Source organism: Pygocentrus nattereri, chromosome 13 (genome assembly GCF_015220715.1).
Source record: "Pygocentrus nattereri isolate fPygNat1 chromosome 13, fPygNat1.pri, whole genome shotgun sequence".
Classification (NCBI taxonomy): Eukaryota; Metazoa; Chordata; class Actinopteri; order Characiformes; family Serrasalmidae; genus Pygocentrus; species Pygocentrus nattereri.
The window spans coordinates 23246477-23267052 of record NC_051223.1 but is presented as its reverse complement, the minus strand read 5'-3'; the positions used below and the strand labels follow the sequence as shown (position 1 = coordinate 23267052).

The window sequence follows — 20576 nt, the reverse complement described above, 5'->3', positions numbered from 1 at the left end:
GAAAATTAATTAAACCATATAACAGACAACAGAAGATTCTGCCTAACTCTCTCCTCCACCCACCTCCTGTCTTTGCCTCTGTAACTCTCCTTTTCTCTGCACATACTTTTTCTGTATGTGGCTGAGAACAAAGTTCTTTTCGTAAACACTTTGATGCAGCAGGCTGTTTGTCTGTCTGTCGCACAAAAGGTTCACAGCTTCCAGCGTCTCGCTTAGAATCTTACTGACCTTCAGGTGGGGCGCACACCAGGCCGGCCTCATTGCCATGGTTACAGTCGCTAGTAACAAACTTCCTGCTCCTGCACTCCAAAAGGGATCTTTCGTTGCCACGGCAGCCAAGCCGAGCGTAGTGGAAGAGGCCGGAGCCGGGGCCGAAGTAGGAGTGCTGAAGCGCCGTGCCGATTTCACTGCAGCAGACACACACAGGCATAAGGTCATACTGCTTTTGCTGCTTCCCTCAGACTAAACACCCACGCTAGACTACTAATAACTTATATTACAGTTAAGGTAGGCATTGAAGATGTTTTATATTCTTATGGCAAAGCTCATATATACAACACATATGCAGCTATACATTAGACAAAGTACCTACATGCACTCAAAGCCTCATAGCTGTAATTTATAGTTTACACCACAGTAGTTCACAGCGCAATACTTTATTATTATAAAAATACATGTAAAATTAATTTTCCATTCATACCCGAGACCAAGTTGTCTACAGACCACACTGGCATCACGGTCAGTCCAGTGAGTGTCACACACAGACCCCCACTGGCCATTCAAGTACACCTCTAGACGGCCACTCTTAGAGGAGGAGCTTCCCACCAGCCTGACTGCACCTGAACACAGAGATAGAGAGACACAGAGAAAGAAAAAGAGAGAGAGAGAGAGAGACAAAGAGAGAGAGAGAGAGAGAGAGAGAGAGTGAGAGAGAGAGAGAGAGCGAGAGAGACTCAGGTATACTACAGTACCTGACTATAAATAAGAATGACTAATGCACTGAGAATCTCCACATTATACTCACCCTGCTAGCATCCCTGCTGACTAACTTAACGAACAGCATTCTTCAAATGTCAAAGAGGTATTTGGTTTTCAAAAATAGTACATCTCTCAGTAGAAGAACTGTTTTATTTGTTCACAGTGAAACAGTTCATCAAAAAAAAAAACGTTCACAGTGAAATATTCAGTCAGAAGCAAATATGGAAAATTGAACAATGTAGCCCTATTTCTAACAAGGTGAAAGAAGCTAATCTGATTTGCATATGACCCCTATTATTATGATTAAACAATAGGCCCTGGCAGCCCTTACCCTGGTGGCAGTCGCAGTAAGCCCAGCCGATGGCCCCAGAGCTCTGTCTAAAGAAGCACCAGGGGTTGGACTCGCGGTCAGGGTTTCTGCAGTAGCTGTGCTCCCCCAATCCTCGGCCAGGATACTGCTGCACATAATCGGGGAACTCGGTCCACTTCAGACAGGGAGAGCCCGAGTCTGTCTGAGACACAGTGCCGTTGTAGTAGCCCAGCTCAGTAAAACCCTCTGAGCATGACAGAGGAACTGCAGAAGAGAGAAGAAAACAAAAATGTAGCCATAGCACATTAAAGACTGAGCATGTTACATTCTCCCAGGCTCATTTGGCCTGTTTACACCCTGCATTTTTGGTGACTGGATCAACATTTCACTTGACCATAAGAAAAGCAGGTGTAAACACCCACAGGATCCAGATCATGATTAAATCACTCTAACTACATTTGGAGGTGTTCAAAGATGATTCTTCATCACAATGAGTTGCAATGTGTAAGGTTTGGGGATATGGAGAACTCTCTGGTGGAAACAAGTAATTGCATGGAACAAGCAGAAGATTGTATCACATCAACTATGCTTCAGACCTGCCTGAATGGATGAATCTACAAGTGCACAGAGTATTCAACTTAGTCAAAATATGGTGACAGACGTCCTCAAAGAATGTGAGAAAATAATCGACTATTGTCAGAAGTCCCGAATCATATGATGGGTTTAATGGACCTGAACCACTAGAGGGCCCTTGCAAGCACACTCCCATTATAATTGTAACTGTATAATTGTGATTGTGCTATTTTTCTGGCTGAATATAAAAAATAAAATTAGCTTATAGTGGTGATATCCCAACAACATAGTAGTATGCTGCCATTGTGATGCTGCATAGGCCTCGTGTCACCAACTCTGATCATAAAAAATATATGACGAAAAACTCCTTTGAAACCACACCTTACTCCTCCTTTGACTTTCAAACTATATCAGGCTTTACAAGGCAACTCACACACACACACACACACACACACACACACACACACATCAGTATTACTAAGACATTAAGATTTCATTTGACATAGACTTCAATAAACTGTAAATAAGTTCTTATTTCTTATAGCCATAATTGATTAATCCTATTAATTAGCACATTAACACTAGTAAACTACTTCATAAAATCTAAAACAATATGCTCTTAATGCTATTGTCATTACTATTATTAGTTAATGACTCATTGAGGTATTAATTAACCATTTAGTAATGATTCTAAACTTCTTAATTAAGTTAATGATAAATTGGTACATTACATAACTGTTTATCATCATCATCATCATCATCATCATTGACCGCTAGTCCAAACAGGGTCGCGGTAGCAGTTGGGAGAGCAGAGAATCCCAGATGACCCTGTCCCCCGCAACTTCCTCCAGCTCATTCCCGGGGACCCCAAGCCGCTCCCAGGCCAACTTGGAGACATAATCCCTCCAGCGGGTCCTAGGGCGACCCCGGGGTCTTGTCCCGGTAGGCCATGCCTGGAACACCCCCACCGGGAGGCGTCCAGGGGGCATCCGGATCAGATGCCTGAACCACCTCAGCTGGCTCCTCTCAATGCGGAGGAGTAGCGGCTCTACTCTGAGCTCCTTCAGGATGACCGAGCTCCTCACTCTATCGCAGAGCGTGTAGCCCGCCACCCGACGAAGAAAGCTCATTTCCGCCGCTTGTATTCGCGATCTCGTTGTTTCGGTCATTACCCACAGCTCATGACCATAGGTGAGGGTTGGGATGTAGATCGACCGGTAAACAGAGAGCTTCGCCTTTTGGCTCAACTCCCTCTTCACCACTACAGTCCGGTACAGTGACCGCATTACTGCTGCTGCCTGTCCCAGCCTACGGCCGATCTCACGATCCCTCTTCCCGTCACTTGTGAACAAGACCCCAAGATACTTAAACTCCTCCACCTGGGGCAGGTCCTTTCCCCTTACCTGGAGTGGGCATGCCATCCTTTTCCGGACCAAGACCATGGACTCAGACTTGGAGGTGCTGATCCGCATACCAACCGCTTCACACTCAGCTGCAAACCGCTCCAGTGAGCGCTGGAGGCATCCATGTGATTCCGCCAAAAGAACAACATCATCTGCAAATAGCAGAGATGCCACCCTCCGGCCTCCACACATAATGCCCTCCTGACCCCGGCTATGCCCTGACACTCTGCCCATGAATATCACAAACAAGAGTGAAGACAGAGCACAACCCTGGCGAAGTCCAACGCTAACACTGAAAGAGTCTGACTTAATGCCGAGTATACGGACACAGCTCTCACTCCAGGAGTACAGAGATTGGATAGCCCGGAGTAGTAGCCCCGGCACCCCATACTTCCGGAGGACCTCCCACAAGATATCTCGAGGAACACGGTCATAAGCCTTCTCCAAGTCCACAAAACACATGTAGACTGGGTTGGCAAACTCCCATGCCCCCTCAACAAACTGTGAGAGGGTGAAAAGCTGATCTATTGTTCCACGGCCGGGATGGAATCCACATTGTTCCTCCTCAATCTGAGGTTCAACTATCGGTCGGAGTCTCCTTTCCAGCACATTTGCATAGACTTTCCCAGGGAGGCTGAGCAGTGTGATACCCCGATAATTGGCACACACCCTCCGGTCCCCCTTTTTAAAAATAGGGACCACCACCCCAGTCTGCCAGTCCAAGGGTACTGTTCCCGAGGTCCATGCAATATTGCAGAGGCGTGTTAGCCATGACAGCCCCACAATATCCAGAGCCTTAAGCCTTTCTGGACGAATCTCATCCACCCGGTGCCTTACCACTGAGGAGCTTACCAACTACCTCAGTGACCTCCACCAGGGAAATGGAACTTGACCCCCCAGAAGCCTCTGGCCCTAACTCCCGTGAGGGAGGCACGTCTCCAGGATTAAGAAGTTCCTCAAAGTGCTCCTTCCACCGACCGACAATATCATTCGAAGTCAGAGTTTCTCCACCCTTGCCGAATACAGCTTGGGCGCAGCCACCCTGACCCCTCCTGAGTTGCCAGAACCTCTTTGAGGCCGAATGAAAGTCTTTTTCCAAGGCCTCACCAAACGCCTCCCATGCCCTGGATTTTGCTTCTGCCACCGTTGCAGCTGCCACCTTTTTTACCTGTCGGTACCTATCTGCTGAATCGGGAGTCCTTTGGGCCAACCAGTCCCTAAAGGCCTCTTTCTTCAGCTTGACGGCCTCCCTCACCACCGGTGTCCACCAGGAGGTTCTTGGGTTACCGCCCCGACAGGCACCTACAAGCATTTGGCCACAGCTACGCCTGGCAGCTTCCACAATGGAGGTTTTGAACAGGGTCCATTCAGACTCCATGTCCCCTACCTCCTCCGGGACATGAGAAAAGCTATCCCAGAGGTGGGAGTTGAAATCATTCCGAACAGGGGCCTCACTATTCGCTTGGGCCTACCGGATCTGACCATCAGTCTTCCCTGCCATCTGATCCAACTCACCACCAGATGGTGATCAGTTGACAGCTCAGCACCTCTCTTCACCCTAGTGTCCAGAACATATGGTCCCAAGTCAGATGAAACAACAACAAAGTCGATCATTGACCTTTGACCCAAGGAGCTCTGGTACCATGTACACTTATGAACATCCTTGTGTTCGAACTTGGTGTTCATTATGGACAATCCATGCCTGGCACAGAAGTCCAATAACAATTCACCATTCAGGTTTAGATCGGGCAGGCCGTTCTTCCCAAACACGCCTCTCCCAGTCATTGCCAACGTGAGCATTGAAGTCTCCCAGTAGGACTATGGATTCTGTAGGCAGGACCCTTTCCAGAACCCCGCCCACTCACTCCAGGAAGGCCGAATACTCTGACCTGTTGTTTGGTGCATACGCACAGACAACAGTCAAAGTTTTCCTCTTTGCGATTTTAATTTGCATTGAGGCGAACCTCTCATCCACCAGGACAAACTCCAACTGCCTGGTCACCAGCTGGGGACTTGTGAGTATCCCCACACCCGCCCGGCACCTCTCACCCTGTGCAACCCCTGAGTAGGAGAGAGACCAACCCCTATCCAGGAGTTTGGATGGACACTGTGGGTGGTGGTGAGCCCAACTATATCTAGTTGGTACCTCTCAACCTCCTGCACATGTTCCGGCTCCTTCCCCCCCAGTGAGGTTACATTCCATGTACCAAGAGCCAGTTTCCGCCATGCTGGACCTTGCAGGTGGTGGGCCCACATGGCCTCCCCACGTTGCCTCTTTGGGCTGAGCCCGGCCGGACTACGTGGGCTGCCTGGCCACCAGGCGCTCGCAGTGGAACACTACCCCCAGGCCTGGCTCCAGGCGTAGGTCCCGGTGACCCTTTCCCGGGCAGGGTACACAATTTTTTATGCACGATATGCATGGAGATAAACTTTGGATCGTGTTAGTCTGGGTCTTCACTCCAGACCTGTTCGCCCTCGGAGACCCTACCAAGAGCATATTGCTCCCGACGACTTAGCTCTGAAGATCCCTAGACCACACAAGCCCTTCCGCCACAACAAGGCCCCGATCCAGGAAGGGACTTAACTGTTTAGTTATGCTTATTACTCTCTGAAGTAATGTTAATAGATACAGGGAAACTTACTGTAAAATGTTACCCAGGTGTTTGCCAAATGCTGACTACCAGGTGAGACGATTAACAAGGAAATGCAAAATGGATGATACAAAGGACTAAAGTTATCCTCAAATCTTGCATTCTGGGTCAATGAAAGTGTCAAAGTAGAGCTTGTCAACCCGTACCGTAATGGAAAAAAAAGGAAACAAGGAAACAAAGGTAAAGCAGAACAACGCATGTGTTGATGTAGGTTTCATGCAGGGAAAGTACAATTAGATCTTATCTGGTCCCACTGGGGATGCGCTTCAGTGAAAAGTGTAAATGGAATCCAGGCAAAGTTTATCAAGATATGATGTAGACATTGAAATGTCAATGCAAGGTGTAAACAGGCTCACTGAGTGCTGACTGGGACACATATATTTCTAAATCCAACACATGTTGGCAAATGGTTTTCATCAGAGGAGCATCGCAAATGTAGGTCCTTCATGTTAAAGTAAAAGTCCAGTTTTTGTTCAACTTTTGCTGTGATGTATGGCTAATTACTGTGGATTGAATAATAATTTTAATATGTTTCAACTTGTTCTTGGAAAAGAACAGAAAACATGCTGATTCAAAATTCACTTATAACAGAAGGCACTGGACAATTAAATTGTAAATTATTTCCTTTAAATCCTATATTGGCACAATTTTATTTAACTTCCTGATGAAGAGCATTTAAGACCAATAGTGTATCAACACACCATAAGCCTCCATCCACTGTGGTCCATAGACTCCCTGATGTGTACTGCATGTTAAGAAGGCCACAACTATCAGACTTTTGTCAGGTACACTCTGGTTATCTAAACTACCAGGTTGCTACACATTCATGCGCTGGTTTTAACAGTCCTGTGGGAAACAAACTTTGACAAGCTATATGCCAGCTAGTTTCAAGTAGCAAGCAGTTGCTTGCTCTGTACATTGTGACAACAATGAGCTGTTCAGAGCAAGATAATCACTGGATTGAAAAATATTTACAGCAACCTGTCTGTAAAAGTTAGTAGCAAGTAAACAAGACAATCATGTGTGCTTGCTGATGGGCATACCACTTTATTTCCAGTGAGCATGTTCATGTGTAGCACTGTTCTGCCAGTCATTTTCCTCCTACACATCACACAAAAACAACTGTGCAGTTGGTTGTTATGACAGAAAGATTCAAATTCTTTATACATCAGTTGAGTCCAGAATTACTGCACCATTAAGAAGAACCTTGCTGTGTAAAGTTCTCCAAGTCTAGTCTTTTCTATAGGAGATCCTCTGGCCAACGGCATGCTGGAAAAGCAGTGGCCCTGCAATAGCTCTGCGTTTATCTCTCAGGAACACTTGCCTGGCTCTCACATCTCTTCCAGGCCCCCCATACTGCTTTGATTCCCAGGCCCCAGGGCTGGAGATAGAAGACAGAGAGAGGCTGGACAACTGCGCCCTTATCCTGCCTTACACTCCAGCATAAAGGATGAAGGATTAGACAGAGATCTGCTCCAAAATGCTCTGTTAACCAGGATAAAGAAAAAAGGCACTTGCACCTTACAGTATCCAGGTGCTGAAGCACACCTCTGACTGACCTGGCCCCCTTCCCCGAGACAGGCATGAAGGATGTTCCTCTCTACTGGGTTTTAAACTCCCATCATTTAAGTCACGCTGCCAGCAGAAGGGAACTTGGTCAGGTCATCTGAGTATGTCAAATAAAATGGGAAAACTGATTCACTGAGAATACTCTGCACAAAGATAGGCTTTAAATCAAAAGACATGCCCTTTAGCTAGACCCTTTTAACACTTAGTATTGGCTGTTATTTCTAGGAATAACTAAAGCCTGGTGTAACTCAATACTAATTATTTCTCACTCATAGCTCATTCAAACAAGCAGATTATATCAAAACAGCAGATTCTAAACATTCAGCTGATACCACATTTATGTTTGTAGATAGGAGAGAGGATATTTTATTATGATTTGAATTTGATGAATAGTTATTGTTGTGTGTAAAGTGGAAAGATGGGGTTGTTCTTGCTAAATTTTGGTATTTTTCCAAACATTGAAACAAATGAAAAAAGTCAGAAGATTGTCCTCAAAGCAGTCAATACAGAATATAAATGTAAACAATGCTCAATAATGTACAATATACATTAATGGTCTTAAGGTACAATTGTCTGCCTTAAATATGTTTTAAAGATACACTGCATTTACTGTATCTGGAGAAAAGGTGCATAAGTGCTCTGTAACGCAACCTGGAGCTTTAAATAAGCAATATATAAATAAAACATATTATTATTATTATTATTATTATTATTATTATTAATAATAATAATAATATTATTATTATTATTAATATAGGGTGCGTGGAGTTAATATAACTAAATATAACATATATTATTGCAGTGGAATATATGTACAATGATGCTCCTAAAGGTACTAAAGATATACTCTTGAGGGTACCACCCTAGTGGTAGTTTAGTTACTATGTAAATGAATCACATAACATACAATGTAATTAAATGTGATATTACATAAATACACTTAAACTGTATAGTAAAACTCTTATAATGAACAAAAACAGAAAGCAGTATGTGGGCCCCTGCCTCAATTTCTCACCCTTATAACTACACAGTAGTAATATAATAGTTACTTAATATTGTCATTAATAACTGAACAATAAGCATAAGGTATTATGTATTAGCTACATTTTATTAGCTGACTATTATATGCTTATATGGCTGATTGTTCCAGCCTAGTTTGCATGGTTCCATCTCTCTTTTCCTCGTTCACGGTGAAGAAGAATAAACATGGACAACGCACACATGCTTTGTTGAGTGGAAAACCCTCCATGAAGCCATTTCCTTTGCACCATATGGACTGTGAAATGTTGCATGCAGTGCACAAACAGCTCTCCCCTCCAAACAGTCTCAGCACCAGAGTCAGAAACTGTCAGCAAATTTTCTGAGTTTGTTAGCAACTTTTGTAAAATGTGGTGGATGGAGATGTTGCTTTGAAAGAGAGAAAGAGAAGACAGTCAAGGTTGAAGGGGATTCAATCTCCTGCACTCATTAATCCCCTGCTAACCTTGTGATTCCTTCAATCCCCAAATCCAGAACAACATGACCCAGCAGTATTGGCATTCATATGTCTTGCCACTTTACTATACAGTGGATATTAGGGGCCTGCCACCTTTGCTTTGGCTCAGAAAATACATTACCCACATTCAGAGGAACATGCTGTCAATCTCAGGCTGGTCTGGCACATCTGCCAAAGCTTTATCTCTGCAGACTCTTGCAGTGCACTTTCTGAGCCAGACCAGGATGCATCAAAGCGATATCACACCCGTGCACATTGAAAAAGGTGTGGTGTAGTGTTTGTGTGTATGCAGAGCAGCAGGGGAGACGAATGGATCCCCAGCCAAGCTTAAATGGACCGACTGCAATCATGGCAGAGCTGAATTAGAGATATTAAAGCAGAATGACTGAGCGCTCTCACAAAATGAGTCGTGCCAACTTGAATGCCAACCCCGGGGAAATCGTTCACTGCATTTCTACTTAATTGGCTTTAGAAAGACGTGAGGGGAGGAAACGCAATAAAACTGTCAATAAAGTAGCTGCAAGAAAACAAAAAAGCAGTATTTCAGTGGACACTGCAAAGAAAGTTCATCTATTATTGCAGACAGAATCAAATAATTAATCAAATGGGTCATCGAACAACGTAGACTAAAGTAAAGAGAAAAAAGAGTTTCTGGAAGAAAGAGAAAAAATATAAAAGGGAATGTCAGAGAGTAGAGTAATAGATCTCTGTCCTCAAATGAATCAGTATATTACAAACTGGAGGATGAAGGATGCACGATAACATCAGAATCATATCGACACTCAGATATTTTCTTTCAAAATAAAATATCAGCCTTGGACAGATGTTTAGATTTTGTTCCAATTTCTACATTTTAGAAATGTTTATATATCAACACTGGTCTCTGCATCAGCGGTGGTGTGCATGAAATGTTGGATATCAGCATTGGCCCACAGTTTGCACATTGCTGTATCCCTAACCTATACATACAGTGGAGGAAAACAGTAATAATTTAAATTCTTAATGAATTTTACTGTGGCCAGAAAGTATAGTGCATACTTTAATGAATATCTTCAGAATTGATTATGGTCAGTTTTAACATTTCAGAATTGCCACCTTCAGATTTTTACCTTTTCATTTTTGCATTTTTGCATCACAGGCAGACAGTAAGAATGAAAAAAGACAGACAGGGCATCAGAGCATGTACACAAAAGCAGCCATGCTGACTCAGCTGCTTTGGGACCAAGAGTGCTGATGCTTATCGCATTGCATTGCTGTAGCAGTGAAATGGCTGCTGCCTAGGTGTTAACTACTCCTGCAGCAGGAGAGAGAAAGAAAGAGGTTTGGACATGAAGCAAAACCCACAATTCAGAATGGTCCTCAGCTCCATCATTAAGCTGGAGCTGAATTAGCTCACTCAGAGTTAAGGCCTGTATGAGGAGCTGCTGAAACAGCACCATGGCTGCCCTGAGGCTAGTTTTGATTTTCCAGATGGTTGGTCACAACTCAAGCTGCCATGAGATACCCAGTGATATCTGAACCTGGTACAGTGTCAGTGAAGAACTGAACAGAGAGGGCAGATAACATAGAAAAAAGCAGTGAATCCCACTTAGTCACATTCTGATTTAAAAAAAGAAACTGTATTAACTGTAGAAACTGACTGGACTTGCATTACCAAGCACTAATATTATAAAGTATATACTGTGTAATACACTGAGTTTACTTGATGTAACTCCACACAAACAAAATACGGTAAAGCAACATAGTCACTGCCAAATGGTAGGTTAATATTAAAATATTAAAATTCATATAAAAATATGAATGCACTACATTGTTTTGTACTAACAGGAAGTGATGAAGTGCTGCTATGCCTACATACATCATGTCAAGAATTGTGCGGTACCTTCCTACTCTGGCTACACAGTTCCTCCCCCTCAACATGACAACACACCTCTTTAAATTCATCCATGTGTCTGTATAGTCATTGTTGTTGGTGTGTTGACTACAGAAAGCAAGTCTCATGTTTCCTAGTTTTCACAGTTTCTACTGCTACTAGTGTGCTACTGCGCTCTAGTTTCTAGTGTGTTCTGTGTTCTAGCATTGCATCATTTTGGATGTAGCTTGTCTGTTTATTAGTTCAAGAATTATGGATGAACCTGTGATAACTCTCTCTGTGCATTCTCTGACACCTGCTGAACAGATATTTAGCAGAACATCTCAGAATAGACAAAATAGACTCTGCACACACATTTAACTGCCTCTGGCCCTTCTGTGTTGCACATTCTTTGTTGGTGTGATTTCTCTTTAGTTGTCTTCATGTTGATATGATACTGTAGTCTAAAATCTAAAAAAGCTTAAAAGCTTTAAAGCTTAAAGATGTCAAGATACAAAGCATACCATGTATTCTCTGTTATTCCAGTGGCCTAATATTTAAGTAGCTCAAATTAAAAACAGCTTGCACTATTAATTATGTTTGTAATTAAAGGTTTAGAGATTAATCAAGTATTTGTATTTTGATTATGCCAAAACAATGGATTTTTTTTGTGTATAACATCTAAAAAATGGAAAAAAATGATAAACCTTTAAAACACATAAAAATATGACAGAATTAGAGACCCCTAACAATCATGCAACACCTGACAGGCCACCAAAACTGTCCTCATCAGATAAACAGTCCTTAAAGCTTTTATCTTGAGAGAGAGAGAGGAGAAAATCAAACTCTACTCTCGCTTCAGATCTGAAAACATCCACAAGTGTTTCTGTCCCTCGTTCCACTGAAAGAAGACAACTCAACACTAAAAGGAGTCTGAAAGGATGTGCAGCTGTCAAGAAGCTGTTACTGAGTAAAAGGAAATAGACAAAAATATGAAAACTGAAAAACAAAGAACCTGCTGGTGTTCACAGACTGGGCATCCCGCACCCTAGACCTCAACATCACTAACACATAACTTCTAAGACATAAACATTGGAGGCGTGGAAAAATATCCCTGCAGATTTCTTGAAAAAGCTGTAAACCCAAAAAGAATGGAGGCTGAATGGAGGTGACACACTAAATTCACATATTTTATTTAGTTATTGAGGCTTCTGTGTAATTTTCTGTTTAATATATGTTTTATGCTTTTTTCCTGATGAATAACATTTTGACTGGAATTTAAGTAAATGGAGGGTGATCTCTGACTTCTGCACAGAACTGTTAAAACACTATCCGCCAGTTTCCAAGACCCAGATTAAGCCTTAGCCCCGACTAAAAAGAATTTCCTTAATCCTAAAATTAATCCACATCTGGAAACTGTTAGAAATCTATGTGGAAGAAATAGCCAAATATGTGTGTGTGTGTGTTCACCAGGCAGTATTTCTTTCCAGTATGAAAATTTACATTATACATTATCATCATTCAAACTGCCAAATAATCATTACTAATTCACTGAGCAGGTAAATGTCACCATTTTTTTCAACTGAGTAACTGCGACAGCTGTAATTTGAATGACAAGCAAACTGAATTCAGTAAATGTGTATCTGCTAGCTTTCCTACATGGTATTTTATTTTGTTCAAGACCTTCAGTTTCCTCCAAGCACAGTGCTTGACTAGAAAATGTGGAGGACCATTCACTCATATCTCATACACAACTTTCTGTTGAACCCGATAATAATTGTAGTGACATTATTTTTTCTTGATCGTACTTTCATGCCAAAGTAAACAGAAACAGAAGAACATGTGCACACAGACTAGACATGAGGTGGGTGCTGGGATATCAAAGCTGTCAGAGACACACGCCTGCCAAAGACTGGCACAGCAGCGCTGAGGGGGGAGGGGACTGCTGCCTTCATCTAGTTCAAAAAGAATGCTGAAATCTGGTGAAATATCAAAATGTGAGACAAGACAGAGCAGAAACAATCAGCTGAAATATGCGAAAAATGGTAGGATGTCTTTGTTTGAACATACATGTCACGGATTCTGAACTATTTCAGGGTCTTTTGTGTGCTGCTCAAAAAAAGCATTACCATTACCCAGCATAGCACAGAACAGGCTCAGGAAAAAACCTAAGCGACAGCACTTCAGTTATCTCTTTGCTTTTATCAGAATGAAATAAATGTATAAAATGCACTGCGCACTGACAGTGGAATAAAACTAAGGAAGAAAACGGAAGTCTGTGCATGCTCTGTGGGTGAGTTTTATTCACCTTTAGCCGTGCTCCTCTCCTATGCTAATAGCAGAGCAGCAGCAGAACGAATGGCAGCAGAAATCATGTAATTTACTCAATGCATCCGTACAGCGTCCTGAGACACACTCGCTGTTCTGCTCATTGCAGCGGGACCGCTCATCCCCTCTCCTCCAATAATCCATTTCCCCTCCACAATAAATATTTGATACGGTTCATACACAGTGCTGCTGCGTGCCAAGTGGTGGTGCAAGCTACCTCTTAACGTGGGTTTTAGGACAAAAATGACAACTGCAGGTAATAAAAAAACTGTCAATGTCTACATCTCAGGCATTATATACAAGGACAAAAAAAATCATCCACAGATGCAACAAAACCCCTTATTCAGTACCGATGTTGAAACATTAAATATCATCCTGTACCACCCTAAAGTTCTTTTAATTGAAGCACTTCACTTAAGGCTATCATGCTAAAACTTAAGCACTCGACCAACCTGTAATACTCACCTAACAACACTACATCACACAGCATGAGTGGGTTCTATTTCAGGATAGATTTGTTAGAATTGAATCAGGTTAATTGTTTTTTCCCTCTGATATCCAACTCAGCATTTTCTGTTAACATCTATCTGACACTGATACCAATCAATACCAGTGTAAACCATAACCATAACAAAGTCTTTGAAATGGTAACTCTACTGGAGAGGGCAAAACATTCCTAATGTTGATATGTGTTAATGTCATGAGACTTTTGGACCATTTTTATTGGTCCACTCATCATGAAACATTTATGCAAATGGCAGCTGTTGTTTTCAAATGGGGCAAGAAGTACGTTTTTGTATGACAATGACAATATTCATTTACATAATTAAAAAAAATAAAAGTTGAAGTGTGGGCCCACCTATGGGCTTTCAAGATTTAAAGCAATGGTCAAAGGTCCTGGCAATAGGCTGTTGTGATAATCTAGTCCGAAAGATCTGCCTCACCTGCTCCAGCTAATTAACTTCCTCAGAAGCCCTTGACTGGCTGAGTAGGTGTATTAGTGTCAGATAAAGATGACAAGTTGGAGGTAAACTCTGCAGGAAAGTACATCTCCAGGAGTAGGCACAGTGACCATTGGCTCAAATGGCTAACATCCACTTCACTGTGTCGCTTACCGTTTTCTTTGCAAAGCCTCACTGCAGCATTTGCGAGAGTTCAGAGTAGTATTTGGAAGATAAGCTTTGCACATAAAGGTAAAGCTATAGCATATAAAAAGTAGAGTCACTGAGATGAAAGAAGCAAGTTGCTGTGCTTTGGTCTGAACTTTGCTAATGGCTGTAATGGCACACTTACCTAGATCTGTAAGAAATGCAAATAAACTTCAAGTTAAAAAAAAAAAGAATGTCTAAAGCTGACCCACTTTTATTTGATGTGTGAGCCATGCTCCTGGCAACAGGCTGTTCTGATAATTTTTTCATTGGAAAAGAGCGCACCAAAGCACAAATCGTTCAATCTGAGGCCTATCTACTCTGGGCCCCATGCAGCCGTCTGATTGGCTGCGCTGTTTATCAGTCTTGATGCAGTGACATCAAAGCACTGAGAGTCATTAGCACAGTGGGATTGATGCTGGGGAATTTCACACTGTCAAGGCGTATGAGGGAAAGAGAGAGAGAGAACTGATAGGCATCAGTGTGAGATGAAAAACCATCACAGGGCAGCTGCCCTCATCAACCTGCCAAATGTGTTATTGCTAGTAACCCCAATAAGCCAATGACGGAAAGTGAATGTCAAATTTTGAAGCCCTCTGGACAGTTAATGAATGTTTTATGCTTCATCTCATAGCCTTTGCTCTCATGGGCCTCCAGTCTGTCCACCATTATTGCCTAATATCAATAGCATGGTAACACGCATTGCTACTATAATACGGTTTAGATTTTGACACTAGTCAAGCATTTGCTTTCACACTTGAAGGCATAAATCTTAACTTACCTGTGTTTTGAACTGCATTCAGGTAGCTATCATCTCCAAGCACCTGCAGGGCAAAAAGATATGCAAACAGTTCAGATGCAAGAAGCTGACAGAATTATGAAGTGATTTGTTCAGCGTGAGAAAGCGCCTGTTTTTCCAGAAAAGGAGAGTTTTATCTTCTTAGACGTGACACACATTTGAACAGCAGCGCGTTCTGTCTCTACCCACGCTCTCACATGGCTCAGAGGAAGCCATGAGAGTCTTCACTGGCAAATTTACTGGCAACATAGATGATATCTATTGCATTTTTAACTCTGGACGTTTTATATCCGCTTTTTCTCCAGCTGTACTGTAACTGTCATCATGTGGCATGAGCGGTTACCAAAGGCATCACCTTATCATACGATCACAAAAATGTAGATAAGGATGGCTATAGAATAATATGGCAATAATATGGCTTACACACACAAAAAAACATGACAGTTCATGTTTCATTTCCCTTCCTTTCATTCCCTTTTATTTCTGGGGAGAAGCTAAGCCTTTGATTGATTTAATCCTGGATGTCATCACATCATTTCATTGGATCAGTGTCATTTTTAGAATGAAAAAATCAGCTGAAACTGTCAGCAACCTCCTTTATTATGTCAAGTAGTGGACTGTCAAGTATGTCAAGTAGTCAACAAACTGGATGAAAGTATCCCAAATTTCCATAAACCAAATCTCGTATTCATTCTCATTCTTATTAACTAACGGGGCGTTAGAGCAATCAGTGAAATTAGATGCACAGGATTAGTTCACGGAATCTGAGAAGGGCAAAAGAGTAGGAGAAAGATGATCCAAAATCTCCAATTAAATGTTTCAGTCATGATTCACACACTGACCTTGGCCCAAGAACATCTGAATTTGTGAATTACTTGGAGTCTGTGCCAGTGTATTTGTCCTTGGTCTGCACTTCACAGTTGCATTTCTGTCAGACTTCTCAAGTGGAAAATAATTTGTATTACCTGTAAGTGTACGTTTGAAGATGCGGTAAACTGAATTAAGTTTTCCTACATTAGGAACTGTATTGTACAATAACCCATCTTAAAACTAAAAACACAACCAATGTAACAAATCTAAACAAACAAATTACAAACAGACATGCTCTAATATGATATGCACATGCAGTAACATCCACACAACAAAACATCCTTCATATTATAATGGTTATGGTAATCTTTCCAACATGCTGCCACATGTTAGTCTGCATGGCCATGAAAAGAAACGTGGGATTGACTTCATTAATTTACATGTGCTATAGTGCTTCAGGGACTGAGCAAGGCACCACCAAGCTAATTGTGCTACACGCAGATAACAAGCCTCAGTTATGAGCTATGATATTTGTGCTCAGATCAACACACTCTGGTCAGTTAAATCCATAATTGCATCTGTCAATCTCCTACCAAGGCAGCAGCTGAGGCCAGCCAGGCACAGCCTTTTGAAGCTCTGGTGGATCCTGACAGCAAACATTACACCTCAAGAGGAATGCAACTCCCTTTATTGAGGCCCACAATTACATAGGATCAAATGTATCATCTGTTCCATTACAGCACTATATCACTGTATAATGTCCATATCTCAGTGTAAAATACTGTATATCATGCTGTATCATCTCCAGACGTCTTTATCCCTTTGTAAAACTGTGTTCATGAATACTCCATTACAATTAATTAAAAAAGAACAATTTAAAACTGAATGATTGGCAATGTGAATGATGATAGTGCATGTTTAAATACCTTAGTGGGTTATCTTTTCCCAACTAATTCAGATTTTTGAAGTTTGTTGGTATGTTCACTCAATTACTGGATTATTTGTCAGAATAACTGGCCTTTTATGTGGTCACTTATATACATCTACATCTAACTAGTAACAGCTGCAATAACACTTGTATTTGGCAGAGGCGAGCAGGTACTTAAAGCTAGCAAGTAAGATAAATAATCAATTTCACCAGGACTACATGTGGAAATCACCAATCACGTGGCCACTAAAATGCACCAGAATGTAAATTACAATGGTATTTTGATGCGCCAGTTTCTAGTTTTATAAATAAAATTGCTTACTTAGCTAGTTTTTAATTAACACTAATGATAGCATGTATGCTAGCAACTATAGTGGTGCTGTTAATATTTTCACACCCCCAGGAGGAAATCTAAAATATACTTGACTCTGCACATGACTCTAGGCAATTGAAGACATTTCTGTGAGCATGTGAAAAAAGCAGCATGTCATTTCATGTTCAAACATCTAGTGTTAGCTAGTATTTTATCAGGCCAGCAAGCAAGATCATTTAGCTGCGGCTACTAGTTTTGAGTGCAGCAGTAAGGTTTGTCATTATTTTGCTAATTATTACAGCAAACTTAATGCATCTCTTCTATAAACACATAATAAGTATGTGCTGTATGTGATGAATTAAGCTCTTTTATGTTTAGCTCTCTTATAAAACAGTGTACAGCTAATTACCAGTATTCACTTTGTAAAAGTGGACTTGTAGATGTATTGTCTCTTTTATTGAAATGTAATTATAATAATAATTTAATGGAATAGGACAGTCAAGTCAGAACAGTCTTCTCTACCTGTTTTAATGATACCCTTGAAAATCAGACATACTGTATTTATTTCCTATGTTATTAATACAAGTGCACTCACAAAGACAAATTCCTCACATGTGGCAAAATAAAACTGAGTCTCAATCTGACAAAGTGTCTCAACCTGCTTCTGATTTGCAATTTACTATCAATTAAACTATCCACAGAAAAAGTGTCTTCCTGAGACCAACGTTTATTTGTCTCAGCACAAATAAATCAATCTCAGTGCCGTGTTAATGAAGGCACATGGATTTTCAGAATTCTTTCTCCTAAACTCCCACATTAGTCAAGAGGAATGTAAGCTTTTGAGTGGTGACAAATGAGAGAAGATCAAAGTCTCCTTAAACAGTGACAAGCTGCTGAAAATGTTGTAGATGTAGAGGAAAGTTACATAAGAAAAAGATGAGATCTATACATTTTGAGGTAAAAGTTATGCAGCTAAGATTGTAAAACAGTTATGTTACCTGTGAAAGAATTATTTGATCATAGTGAGAAAGGCGTTGTTTCTTAGGAGCCGAATTTCAGAAAGAGGTGAAAACTGAGAGATGTTATTTTGACTATTCCTTTTAAAACTACTAACTTGGTTTAATGTCAGTCAGAGCTGTGTGTGGTGATAATGAAGTCAACCCCTTCCATAGCATCCTGAAGCATGACGTTACACTCAATATAGGCCAAAAAGCAGGAACAAAGAGCCATCCAGAAAGAGAGGGCTGAGATCCTGACAGCTGAAAATTGAGTGTGGCACAAAGCAGCCTGTAAATGCCTAGCCTTTGAAGCTTAATGAAACACATCTCTGCTGCACTATTATTGCTTGCTGTTGTGATCAAGCAAAGCTAGTTTGAACAATCCATGATCTTAATGACACAGAGAAGCAGGGCTAAAAAGGGAGTAAACCACTATATATACCATGCCATAATCCTTCAATATAAGAACCTTTTCCACTTTACTGTAGTCAGTGCACTTTAACTTACTGCAAATATACACATTATATAAATACAGTTACATTTATATTCACTGCTCACTCCTTTAGCTGTACTTACTGAATATACTTCAATAGTTGATTCTAACTGTACTTACCTACCATTGCACATCCCTTATTACTTGCTGATTGCTTGTGTATTGTCTATTTTTTCTATAGATCTTTTTTCTTTATTCATTTTGATGGATTCCACGTTGACACCTGCACCAGCCGACCCTCCACATGTATCTGTTACTTGGCAAATAAATATTCTTATTATAATTCTGATCTAAAGAGGAAGTGCCACGTACACATTAGGACAAACGTCTGAACGGCAATACCTCTGGATCATTCAGTAGAACTGTTAGTCGTGTACAACCAACCACAGTGAGGAGCAAAAGCCTAACTCAGCATTACACGGTAGGCAAATTACTCATTAATATCTTCCCACACTACTGTAGTTTCACCGCCCCAACAGATGTTCGGATACAGCAGCCCTGCTCTCTGTGAGCCGGAGTGAAAGGATTACACACATCAATTGTGTTGATTATATCGTTACTGATGTGTCCTGCATAAACATGCCTAGACTGGGTGTATACAGAAAAACACACACACACACAAGCACAGTGCAGTCCTGGCCTCGCTCAATTCACAGATCTGCCCATGCACCTTTTTCCAGTTCTGTTTTAAAATGAAATGTACTAAAATTCCCTTTCTGTCCCTTTCCTTTCCTTTTCAACAGACAGATATGACAGATAAGATTTAGCCCTCTCATCCCAACGCTGCGGCTTTGCACCTGAATATGGGTCAAGGAGTTTGGTGATTGCAAGGCTTCATTATCATGATGTAGCCTGCAGTCACTGGGGCTCCATTGATCACAAAGAAATGGCAGATTGTGATCGTGTATCAGCGCGAGTGGGGCTTAAAGCACGGGCAGGGCACAAAGCTGAGCCTCAGCAAACTGAACACGCGGAGCACATGCCAGTTAAATCAAACCCCCTCTCGCGCAGAGACACGACGCTTCCTCCCTCAGCACAGGCGTGGTGGAGGTGAGCGTAACGGAACAATGCCGCTCGTAAGCCGCTGCAGTAGCCTGAAGGCAGCGCGTGAAAAAGGGCCACTTTCGCATTTCAGGCTGCAGCCCCGGAGCTCCAGAGCGCTAACGGACACCACTGTGGGCTACCGATCGATGCGCGTTGTGTTCTGAGGCGCTGGTCTGCTGTTCTCGGTCGTACCTGGTTCAGCGCCGACAGCCCCGCGCAGCAGCAGAGGGCGACCAGCGCCAGCAGCTCCCGCGCGCTCCGCTCCATCCTCTACCGCGCCCTGCGGCTCGCGCTCATGCTCGCGTCGCGCGCGCACTCTTCCTGGGTTACCGCTTGAGCGAGTACGGGTCCGGGGTGTGTGTGTTAACTGCTATTAACGGCTCCGGGAGTGGGCGCGGCTTTTGTTTCCGAAGCAGTGAGTGACGCTCCGCTCCGTGATGAAGCCTCCTCCTCCTATTCCTCCTCTTCGACCTGGTGCAGGTTAACGTGTGATGAGATGTGATTTAGGGTCACAGACACACATCCCCTCAGTGCTGAGCACACATCTAACTGCAGGAAGCTGCAGCATCCACAAACATCCACAACAACACACACCGCAGGGCTCAGTGAAAGCATATGGGCGTTTATGTATATACTGTATACACTCACCGGTCACTTTATTAGGTACAATGTTCAATTGCTTGCTCACACATGTAGCTCATCAGCCAATCACATGGCCGCAGCTCAATGCATTTAGGCATGTAGAGGTGGTCAAGACAACTTGCTGAAGTGCAGACCGAGCATCAGAATGGGGGAAGAAAGGGGATTTAAGTGACTTTGAACGTGGTTGTTGGTGCCAGTCTGAGTATTTCAGAAACTGCTGATCTACTGGGATTTTCACGCAC

General features: G+C 42.2%; 1 protein-coding gene across 1 annotated transcript in view; it reads right to left on the bottom strand.

Moving 5' to 3' along the window:
• Positions 1–20185, bottom strand: part of si:ch73-127m5.1 (neurotrypsin) — a 38193-nt gene extending 18008 nt beyond the window's left edge. The window contains exons 1-5 of the mRNA XM_017681635.2: positions 19885–20185; positions 15089–15131; positions 1310–1552; positions 701–839; positions 229–407 (exon numbers count right to left, since the gene is read on the bottom strand). Coding sequence (XP_017537124.1) covers positions 229–407; positions 701–839; positions 1310–1552; positions 15089–15131; positions 19885–19959 — 679 coding nt within the window. The 5' untranslated portion in view covers positions 19960–20185. The remainder of the gene's footprint in view (positions 1–228; positions 408–700; positions 840–1309; positions 1553–15088; positions 15132–19884) is intronic.
• Positions 20186–20576: the final 391 nt, after the last annotated feature.